The following is a 12055-nucleotide window of genomic DNA, read 5'->3' as shown; positions in this document are numbered from 1 at the left end:
CCGGTATTGTTTCTATCACTAAGGCCATATTTTCCAACTACTGACTCTTCTTCTTTGTTTCCAACTTTCGCATTCCAATTACCAGTAATTATCAATGCATCTTGATTGTATGTTCAATCAATTTCAGACTGCAGCAGCTGATAAAAATCTTCTATTTCTTCATCTTTGGCCCTAGTGATTGGTGTGTAAATTTGAATAATAGTTGTATTAACTGATCTTCCTTGTAAGTGTATGAATATTACCCTATCACTGACAGCGTTGTACTTCAGGATAGATCTTGAAATGTTCTTTTTGAAGATGAATGCAACACCATTCCCCTTCAAGTTGTCATTCCCAGCATAGAAGACTATATGATTGTCTGAATCAAAATGGCCAGTACCAGTCCATTTCAGCTCACTAACACCTAGGATATCGATGTTTATGTGTTCCATTTCATTTTTGACTATTTCCAATTTTCCTAGATTCATACTTCGTACATTCCAGGTTCCAATTATTAATGGATGTTTGCAGCTGTTTCTTCTCATTTTGAGTCATGCTGACTCATAGCGACCCTATAAGACAGAGTAGAACTGCCTCATAGAGTTTCCAAGGAGCGCCTGGTAGATTTGAACTGCTGACCTTTTGGTTAGCAGCCATAGCTCTTAACCACTACGCCATCAGTGTTTCCAGGTAATAATAAGAAAGAAGTAACAAAAAATGTCATTTATATTTAATTACTGATAAGGAAGGAATTACTTCTGCAGTTTTTCTGTGTGTTGGTTTTTCTTATGCTTTTTTTCTCTCATTTCCTCCGTTACTACCTTCTTTTGTGTTTAGTCGATTTTTTTATAGTGTACAGCTTTGATTCCCTTCTTCTTTTCTGTATATATATTTAGATATCTTCTTAGTGGTTATCATGGGAATTACAATTAACATCCTAAATTTATATCCATCTAGTTTCAACTGATAGCAACTTAGCTTCAATAGCATACAAAACCTCTGCTCCCATTCAGCTCTCCCCCTTTATGCTGTTTCCTTCTTCCTTTCCAATCTGTATGCCTTTGATTTCTTTTTCTTGCCTATTGGTGGCTAGAACTTCCAGTTCCATGTTGAATTGAAGTGGTGAGAGTGGGCATCCTTACCTCCTTCCTGATCTTAGAGAGAAAGCATTCTCTCTTTCATCATGAGTTATGACGTTAGCTACAAGTTTTTTGTTGATGCCCTTTGTCAAATTGAGGAAATTCCATTCTGTTTCTAGCTTTCTGAGAGTTTTTATTAGAAACTGATGTTGATTTTTTTCAAATTCTTTTACTGTGTTTATTTAGATGATCATGGGGCTTTTCTTCTTTGTTCTATTAATATGGTGAATTACTCTGATTAATACTGTTACATCCCCATAATGCTTCTTAGCCTTCGTTCTGCAAAAACCCTCCAAGTTTTCTTTCTAAGCTTTGTTAGATGGAACCAAAACAGTATTTGGTCTAAGGCTAATCTGCCCACTTCTGAGTACATACCCCAATCCCCATGAGTTATGAGGTTTTCCAGTCTGGCTGGTGGAGAGTCACTGTTTCAAGCCCCATGGAAGTTCTAGGTATTGTTTCCTCCTAATTCTTTGAAGTGGTTCTTTCTCAACTTCTGGTAGCGTCCTCACATGCATGCACTGATCCTTACTCACGTCAATACTTGAGGGGACCCTCTGCAGTTCTCTAGACTTCTCTCTCTGACAAGCCTTCCCATTCCAGTACTCTACCCTGTGAACTCTGTCACCTTGTTGGCCCTGGACACAGTTCTCTCTCTGCAACTTGGAAAGACTGCCAGATTCTGTCTGAGTCAACCAACTTCACTGTGGCCTGGTAAGTCTCCAGGCATTAATCTAGGCAATCATAGGGATCACTTCATTGGTTTCCCATCTCTTAGGGTCACTGCCCTTCATTGTCTGATGTCTAATATCATCAAAACTATTGTTTCCTATATTTTGTTTAATTTGTGAGTTATTTCAAGAAGGAAGGTAAATATGGTCCCTCTTATTTCATCTTTTTTTCATTTAGGTCAGAAGCAGAAGTCACAAATTCTCTTGATTGCATTTTGTATCCCCTCCTCCAAGTCTGGGATACAGTAAATGGGTACCTGCCAGTTTACATGCCTGTCCTCAACACAGCCTGTGCTGTGGTGGTGGTTGTTGTTAGGTGCCATGGAGTAGGTTCTGACTCAAAGCGACCCTATGTACAACAGAGCAAAATACTGCCCGGTCCTGCGCCATCCTTACAATCATTGTTATGCTTGAGCCCATTGTTGCAGCCACTGTGTCAATCCATCTCATTTAGGGTCTTCCTCTTTTCCGCTGACCCTCTGCTTTACCAAGCATGATGTACTTCTCTAGGGACTGATCCCTCCTGACAACATGTCCAGAGTATATAAGACACAGTCTCACCATCCTTGCTTCTAAGGAGCATTCTGGTTGTACTTCTTCCAAAACAGATTTGTCCGTTCTTTTGGCAGTCCGTGGTATATTCAATATTCTTCGCCAACACCACAATTCAAAGGCCTCAGTTCTTCTTCGGTCTTCCTTATTCACCATCCAGCTTTCACATGCATATGATGCGCTTGAAAATACCATGGCTTGGGTCAGGCGTACTTTAGTCTTCAAGGTGGCGTCTTTGCTTTTCAGCGCTTTAAAGAGGTCCTTTGCAGTAGATTTGCCCAATGCAACACATCTTTTGATTTCTTGACTGCTTCTTCCATGGGTGTTGATTGAGGATCCCAGGTAAAATGAAATCCTTGACAATGTCAATCTTCTCTCCATTTATCGTGATGTGGCTTATTGGTTTGCTTGTGAGGATTTTTGTTTTCTTTATGTTGAGGTGTAATACATACTGAAGGCTGTGGTCTTTGGTTTTCATCAGTAAGTGCTTCAAGTCCTATTCACTTTCACCACGCAAGGTTGTGTCATCTGCATAATGCTGATTGTTAATGAGTCTTCCTTCAATCCTGATGCCCTGTTCTTCTTCATATAGTCCAGCTTCTCAGATTATTTGTTCAGCATACAGATTGAATAGGTATGGTGAACGGATACAACCCTGACACATATCTTTCCTGACTTTAAACCAATCAGTATCCCCTTGTTCTGTCTGAACAACTGCCTCTCGATCTATGTACAGGCTCCTCATGAGCACCGTTAAGTGTTTGGGAATTTCCATTCTTCACAACATTATCCATAATTTGTTATGATCCACACAGTTAAATGCCTTTGCATAGTCAATAAAACACAGATAAACACCCTGCTGGTTTTCTCTGCTTTCCGCCAGTATCCATCTGACGTCAGCAATGATATCCCTGGTTCCACATTCTCTTCTGAATCTGACCTGAATTTCTGGCAGTTCCCTATAGATATACTGCTGCAGCCACTTTTGAATGATCTTCAGCAAAATTTTGCCCGTGATATTCATGATATTGTTTGATAATTTCTGCATTCGGTTGGATCACCTTTCTTGGGAATAGGCATAAATATGGATCCCTTCCATTTGGTTGGCCAGGTAGCTGTCTTCCAAATTTCTTGGCACAGAAGAGTGAGTACTTCCAGTGCTGCCTCCATTTGTTGAAACATCTGAATTGATATTCTGTCAATTCCTGGAGCCTTGTTTTTTGCCAATACCTTCAGTGCAGCTTGGACTTCTTCTTTCAGTACCATTGGTTCCTGATCACATGCTACCTCTTGAAATGGCTGAACATCGACCAATACTTTTTGGTATAGTAACTCTGTGTATTCCTTCCATCTTTTTTTTGATGCTTCCTGGGTCATTTAATATTTTCCCCATAAAATCCTTCACTATTGCAGCTCAAGGCTTGAATTTTTTCTTCAGTTCTTTCAGCTTGAGAAATGCCAAGCATGTTCTTCCCTTTTGGGTTCCTACCTCCAGCTCTTCACACATGTCATTATAATACTTTGCTTTGTCTTCTTGAGCCATCCTTTGAAATCTTCTGTTCAATTCTTTTACTTTGTCATTTCTTGCTTTTGCTTTGGCTGCCCAATGTTCGAGAGCAAGCTTCTGTCTTGGACATAGAACTCAATGGTAACCATTTCCATTTACCTGTTTCGAATGAAGAAAGGTAGATTCCCTCTCCTTGTGTTCGACTGAGGAGTCCAGTGAGGACCCAGAGCACGCATGAAACCATCACACTCACAGTTAAAGTTTATTATAGTGAAAGGATACAGATTAAAATTGGCAAAGGGAGGAAGCACATAGCATTTGACTCAGGAGAGTTCCAGCTGCACAGCTGCCACATGTCCTCTCTCAGTGGAATCATACATTCATGGAGTATTGCTAACCAGGGAAGCTCATCCAAACCTTTGATGTTCAGAGTTTTTACTTTAGGTTGGTCATGTAGGCCCATGTGCCTGACCTTAGTCTCCCATCCCTCTGGAATTCAAGCTGATACACCATTGCCCTAAATGCCCATCATAAATAACATGGCTATGGTGTATCTTCTGGCAGATCCAAGATCTCCAGGTAAGCAAAGACGGTCTTATTAAACAGGACATTCAAAGGACTTAGAGGTTACTGCCAAGAGTCAGAGGCAAAAAACAAACTTATCTTTGGACAAGCTTAATCTTTCACTAACACACTCTCTGTCTGAGTAATGATGACAGCTCAGTTATCTGAGGCTGTGCACAAGGTAAGGATCCCTTTCTTGGAGACTGCTGTAGAACAGCTCCAGGGCTCGTTCCCCTTTGTTCTCCACCATCCTTAACAGGGTCTCATTCTTCCTCTGCTGTGTCTGTGCCTGCTCCACCAGCTCCCTCTCATTCTTGGTGAGGATCTCACTGTCCTGAAGATCATCCAGAACCCCACTCAGGTCCCCCATTCTGTCTCGGAGTTGCCGGTGGTGTTCCCTCACAAAGGCTGCACCTGGATGAAAGAAAGGTTTGCAGACTCAGAGAGGAATAGATCACACAAGGGATTCAGGACCTATGCTCATACAAAAGTAATTTACCTGGAGTGGGGATATTGTTGCTTGTCTTACACACACATTCACAAGGTAAATAGTCCATTGACAGTGGTCCATGAATTTAGGAACATTCAGTGAATGTGTCTTCCCCAATTTCTTCTCTCCTCTACGAGGTTTGACAGCTTCTCCTTTACTAGCTTTTGTTTTTCATTTAAACTCTAGACAGGTCTCTATATTGCTAAACATTCATAAATTCATTACTCTTAACAATACAACCAAAACATTCAAGTCCATAAATGATCAGAAGCTATGCATGATGCTAGAGATATGGAGATGGATTTGGCAGGTTCCTTATTCTCAAGGATTTTTCTGCTAAACTGTGCAAGAAGAAATTTAAATGAAGAGCTACCACACAGGCTGACAGAGAAGCCTTTGGGGGAAAAACATGGCATTTCCCATCATGCAGACTTAAGGGTCATCCAAAACTGTTGCCTTCAAGTCGATTCCTACTCATAGCGAACCTATAGGTCAGAGTAGAGCTGCCCCATAGAGTTTCCAAGGAGCTCCTGGTAGATTTGAACTGCCAACCTTTTAGTTAGCAACTATAGCACTTAAGCACTACTCCACCAGGGTTTTGTAGGGTTCATAGTGGTTTCCATATTTAACATCTGTGTAAGCTTGGCCAAGTCAAATCAATTCCCATCCTCCTTTCTTTTTTTTTTTTTCGATTAAAAGAAGGGTTACTTTTTTACAATCAGCTGGTGCCTTGAAAACTTCTTTTTTTTTTTTTTTTTTTTTACAACAATGGTAGGGATAATTAATGCCACATCATCTGGGGCTATAATTCAAGACTGTGAAGTCTTGGGATTGATCTTGAAAATTTTCATTGGAATTTTATATTCAAGTTTTCCTAAATTTGAGTGAAGTTAGTGCCACAAAAAGATTTTTCTTATCTCTTCCTGCTGCCTGGATTTTTTTTTTTCCTACACATCCCATTTGTCTAGCAACTTCTCATCAATCTTCTGATCTTGACATGAACTTCACTTTTTTATGTTTTCAGGAATGCTCTTCTGTGACTTTCTCATTCCCTCAAGGTTGGACCAAAGGACTCTGTTATGTACAGTCCTAAATCCCTCTAATTTTTCCTTAGAACATGTATCACAGTTGTATTTAAAAAATCACTGTGTTAGTCAGTTGCAAAAGGACGAATATTGTCTAAGACCACTATTATAAGAACTTGAGAAATAGTTTAAACTGAGAAGAAAACATTCTTTTATGGTTACGAGAGGAGGGAGGGTGGGAAAGTGGGAGAGGGGTATTCAGTAATTAGTTGGTAGATAAGAACTACTTTAGGTGAAGGGAAAGACAACACACAATACAAGGGAGGTCAGCACAACTGGACTAAACCAAAAGCAGTTTCCTGAATAAACTGAATGCTTCGAAGGCCAGTGTAGCAGGGGAAGGGGTTTGGGGACCATGATATCAGGGGACATCTGAGTCAATTGGCAGAACAAAATCTATTAAGAAAACATTCTGCATCCCACTTTGAAGAGTGGCGTCTGGGATCTTAAACACTAGCAAGCAGCCATCTAAGATGCATCAATTGGTCTCAACCCACCTGGATCAAAGGAGAATGAAGAACACCAAGAATACAAGGTAATTAAGAGCCCAAGAGACGGAAAGGCCACATGAACCAGAGTCTACATCATCCTGAAACCAGAAAAACTAGATGGTGCCCGGCTACAACCGATGACTGTCCTGACAGGGAACACAACAGAGAACCCCTGAGGGAGCAGGAGAGCAGTGGAATGCAGACCCCAAATTCTCATAAGACCAGACTTAATGGTCTGACTGAGACTGGAAGGACCCTGGTGGTCATGGCCCCCAGACCTTCTGTTGCCCCAGGACAGGAACCATTCCCCAAGCCAACTCTTCAGACATGGATTGGACTGGACAATGGGTTAGAGATGGATGCTGGTGAGGAGTGAGCTTCTTGGATCAGGTGGACACTTGAGACTATGTTGGCATCTCCTGCCTGGAGGGGAGATGAGAGGATAGAGGGGATTAGAAGCTGGCGAAATGGACACGAAAAGAGAGAGTGGAGGGAGAGAGCGGGCTGTCTCATTAGGGGGAGAGTAATTGGGAGTATGTAGCAAGGTGTATATAAGTTTATATGTGAGAGACTGACTTGATTTGTAAACTTTCACTTAAAGCACAATAAAAATTATTTTTAAAAATCACTGTGTTGATGGTTGCATAACATGGTGAACAAAATTTTTATTACTGAGGTGTACACATGGTGGCAAATGTTTTGTTATATATATTATAGTACAATTTTAAAAAATCACTGTGTAATTAGTTTCATTTTAGTCACTTTGGTAGACTATAAACCCCATGAGAGCACGGTCTGTGTCTACTCTGTGCTTCACTGTGTGTTCAGAGATACTCGATACATGATTGTTAACTCCTGGATATTTCCATGTTCACCCTGATGCTACTCCATATTTCTCAGTTGTAGCCCAGGCAAAGTTGATTAACAGGACTAAATTAAATGGTGGCTATAAAGCACACATATAGGCCTCGGAATATTTATCGTACATTTACCTACATCACCATTATCATCATCATCATCATTGCTATGATTATAAATGGCGTAAAGGAGAAAAGCAACAATTGCATTCAGATCACAAAGGGGGGATAATTAGACCTTGGAGGCAAGTGGGGCTGGTAAAGTCTTCACAGAAGAGTTAGTATCATAGAAGAGTTTGAAGGAGTAGGATTTTGGTACAATAGCCCAGATGACAGCAGGCAAATAGGAAAGGGGGGGAAAGAGCGTGGCTGTAGTGCAGTGTGCATGGTGGCTGGGATGAGGAGTTGATTCAAGAGGTAGGCTAAGGCTAGCTTGTGAAAGGTCTTGTACGCTGAGCTAATGAGCTTAGATGTTATCCTGCAGTCAATAGATGACATCTCCTGCTAAAAAGCCCTACACATTTAGGAGGTGTAGAGGCCCCCAACTATAGGGAAGTTCTTTGACTGTCTGTCATGAAATCACCTTTACCTGACTCTTAACCATGCTCTTTAGTTGAGTTTGACCCCAATTGCAACTCCAGGTGTGGGACATGATTTATTTTCACTAGTCAGCCTCACTGAACCTCCTGGCAACAGGGGTGGTTGGGAAATGAAATTATACCAATCCCATGTCAATGTGACACCTTGACAAGCCTTCACTTCATTGGGAGGTATCAGAAGATGCTCTCTTTCTTCTCTGTGTGGTCTGTTCTAAGATGTGAGCCTTGCCTTTTAGACTGTGTAGATTCCGACAATGAAGCCAACATTATGGAAGGCAGGGCGGAGACGTGGAGTGATATCAAACCCTTGTGACATCATCACATGAGCCAATGAATCAGCCTCATACAAAGTCAGTCCCACTTCTTGCCCTTTCATTCACCTGAGCCAGGATACTCCCTTTATCATTTAAGTCAATTTAAGTTGGACTTTCTGTCCTTTCTCACACTATGTTTAAACAGATGCAAAGCACAATGCTGATTGCTGCCTTGTGTGATTTTTAATGTTAATATGGAGATGAGGACATCAGAAGACAGATATTTGCAGATCTGGATCCACTGCTTACCAGATGATGGGCTTAAAAAAAAAAAAAAAACTATGTTTCCAACGAGTCAATTCTGACTCATGGTGACCCTATAAGTCAGAGTAGAACTGCCCCATAGGGTTTCCAAGGAGTGCCTGGTGGATTCGAACTGCCGACCTTTTGGTTAGCAGCCACCAGGGCTCCAATGGTGGACTTTAGATCCTGGGAATGTTGAATCCTTATTTTAAAGAATTCCTTTCTCTTTTACATAACAACTCCATTACCTTAAACAATTTCCTGCTAATGTCTGGTCTTGTTTTTCCTAACAGCCTCATAACCCAGTTCTTCACTTCCAATGTCTTATTGCCAACCACGATCAGTCAATCACACTGTTTGGAGGAGTCAGAACACAGTTACACACCTTTTAACAGTTCTCCCATGTTTTTAGTCTAAACTCTAAAATATTTGGACCATCATCTTTGGTTACCTGCCTCTCCAGTCTCATGTTTACTTTGTCCTTCTAATAATTTATGTTCCAGTCACATAAACTACTTTTACTTATACTTCCCCAGATGCAAGATGTTTTCTCCAATAATTTGTTGTTGCATGCTCTTCTGTCTGCATATTACACCCTGTCATGAATTGAATTGTGTCCCCCAAAAAATCTGTCAACTTGGCAAGTCCGTGATTCCTAGCATTGTGTGATTGTCCACCATTTTGTCATCTGATGTGATTTTCCTATGTGTTGTAAATCCTACCTCTATGATGTTAATGAGGTAGGATTAGAAGCAGTTATGTTACTGAGTTTGGACTCAGTCTATAAGATTAGGTTGTGTCTTAAATGAATCTCTTTTGAGATGTAAAAGAGAGAAGCGAGCAGAGAGACATGGGGATCTCATTACAACCAAGCAAGAAGAGCCAGGAGCTCACACCCTTGGGACCTGGGGTCTCTGCACTGAAATCTCCTAGACCAGCAGAAGATTGATGACAAGGACCTTCCCCCAGAGCTGACAGAGAGAGAAAGCTTTCCCCTGGAGATGGCACCCTGAATTCAGACATCTAGCCCCCTAGACTATGAGAGAATAAATTTATCTTTGTTAAAGCCATTCACTTGTGGTATTTCTGTTACAGCAGCACCAGATGACTGAGACACACCCTAAAATCCATGCATAAGGAAATCATACTCATTTTCTGTGTTTGTCTCTAACATTAGTCAGTCTTTGTAAATAACACAGATGAAAGGAATGAACCCTCACTGAGTATATCAAACCACTCAAAGACCTCCTCAAATCAGACCCATCTCTCTGGCTTTTAATAAAAACATTTCACTGACCTGAGAAAGTAGGAGGGGCTGATGCAGCGCCAAGCTGGATATCCACTAGGAAAGAAGGAAAATTGGAGGATAAGATCAATTATATACCTTACTTATTCAAGGAATAGCTCTGCGTTCTATTTCCCTGCATATGGAAAAGCATATGAGCGCTTTTATTCTACAGAATAGATTTCTAAAAGTGACTTCCTGGATCAAGGAACAATTCTAAAGTTCAATCTATATTTCCATATTACTATACAAAAAAGGTAACCCTGGTGAAATAGTGTTTAAGTGCTACGGCTACTAACCAAAACGTTGGCAGTTCGAATCCAGCTGCTCCTTGGAAACTCTATGGGGCAGTTGCATTCCGGCCTATAAGCTTGCTAGGAGTTGGGATCGACTTGATGACAATAGGTTTTTTTTTTTAGTACAAAAAAGATTAAACAATTTATAGCTCCTCTGCTAATTTTATCTTAATGCACATCTCCCAATAAAGCTTTCTAAAAGTTCTTTCTTGCATAATATTGCCCAAGGTAATGATTAATTACTTTAAAAAATGTTCGTGTCTCCATCCTTGTAGGTATTCAAGCAGAGGGTGGCCTTTGCAAGCGGTGCTGTCTTACGATTTTTGCTTTTATCTGGGGATTTGAGGACCCATGGAAGATCTTTGGCTGAAGTCTACAAATTACTAAACTTCCTGAAATTATGTTTAGGTTGTTGAGTTTGTGTGAATCAATAAAACGTTTTACAAGAGTTTTCATCAGATTGTCTAAAGGCATATAACACTCCAAAAATTGGGATTTGTGACCATAGAGGACATTATGAAGTTGTGCAGAAGATGGAATTAATTGGCCTTTATGTTCCTTCTGACTCTTAAAATTAGTGTCTCCTCTTCTTTACCCCAAGGAGCCCTGGTCAGTGGTTAAAGTGCTTGGCTGCTAACCAAGAGATCAAGCAGTGCGAACCCACCAACCCCTCTTATATAGATTGAATTGTGTTCCCCCAAAATGTGTGCCAATTTGGCTAGGCCATGGTTCCCAGTACTGCATGATTGTCCCCCATTTTGTCATCTGATGTGATTTTCCTATGTGTTGTAAATCCTACCTCTATGATGTTAATGAGGTGGGATTAGAGGCAGTTATGTTAATGAGGCTGGACTCAGTCTATAAGATTAGGTTGTGTCTTAAATCAATCTCTTTTGATATATAAAAGAGTAAGCAGAGAAACAGGCGGACCTCATGTCACCAAGAATGAAGAACCAGGACCTTTGGACCCAGAGTCCCTGCACTGAGAAGCACCTTGACCAGGGGAATATTGACGACAAGGACCTTCCCCCAGAGCTGACTGAGAGAGAAAGCCTTCCCTTACAGCTGGCACCCTGAATTTGGACTTCTAGCCTCCTAGATTTCTGGGTTTTAGACTCTGAGATAATAAATTTCTCTTCATTAAAGCCATCCACTTGTGGTATTTCTGTTATAGCAGCACTAGATAACTAAGACACCTTCCATGGGAAAAATATGTAGGAGCCTGCTTCTGTAAAGATTACAGCCTTGGAAACCCTATGGGGCAGTTCTACTCTGTCCTATAGGGTCACTGTGATTCAGAATTGACACAACGGCAATGAGTTTGCTTTTGCTTTTGTTATTATTAACCCTCTAGGTGTGAGTGGTCCTATTCTCTGCACTGACATCTGTCTCCACTCCACTTACATGTTTCACTCCCTAGAGATGAACCATTGCCGCCATCTTTATTTCATTCTTATTAAATATAAACTGATAGTAGATTTATTTTCTTCTCTGGAATGGGACTAGAAACAGACTATCTTTTTTGACCCACTTTGCTACACCCAAGGATTAAGGGTCTTGGTTTTTCCTTCTCAAAAAATTCGTCATCATATTTTTACCTACCTGGTTTTACAAAAGTCTCCCAGGTAAGACTCCCAAGTCTTTTGTCAGTAATTTTCAGTTGGATTGGTTCTTTCATCTGCCCAGCATAGATTTTAGAGAAGGGCTGGATCTCTCCAGGGCTCCTGTAGGATAATTTCAACTCCTAGAGAGAATATACCACTTACTTTGAAGCAGTGGACGGTGAAAAAGAATGGATCCCTAGAATGAACAAGCCAATGGAACTTAACCCCTGTTTTCTGCATGTATCTCATGGCTCTTTGAAGACTAAAAGGACAGAGACAGGTCAACATGCTTTTATATTTACAATTTTTCAGGAAATAT

The 12055-nt window shown here is 40.8% G+C and overlaps 1 protein-coding gene across 1 annotated transcript in view; it reads right to left on the bottom strand.

Annotated features, from left to right (window-relative positions):
* Nucleotides 1-4194: 4194 nt before the first annotated feature.
* The window catches only part of LOC126085383 (caspase recruitment domain-containing protein 8-like), a 73037-nt gene continuing 65176 nt past the window's right edge, over nt 4195-12055 (bottom strand). The window contains 3 exon segments of the mRNA XM_049900707.1: nt 4195-4886; nt 9849-9893; nt 11735-11876. Coding sequence (XP_049756664.1) covers nt 4633-4886; nt 9849-9893; nt 11735-11876 — 441 coding nt within the window. The 3' untranslated portion in view covers nt 4195-4632.

This window comes from Elephas maximus, chromosome 11 (genome assembly GCF_024166365.1).
Source record: "Elephas maximus indicus isolate mEleMax1 chromosome 11, mEleMax1 primary haplotype, whole genome shotgun sequence".
NCBI classification, from domain to species: Eukaryota; Metazoa; Chordata; class Mammalia; order Proboscidea; family Elephantidae; genus Elephas; species Elephas maximus.
Note: the sequence above shows the minus strand (reverse complement) of the source record. Positions and strands in the feature narration are given on the sequence as shown.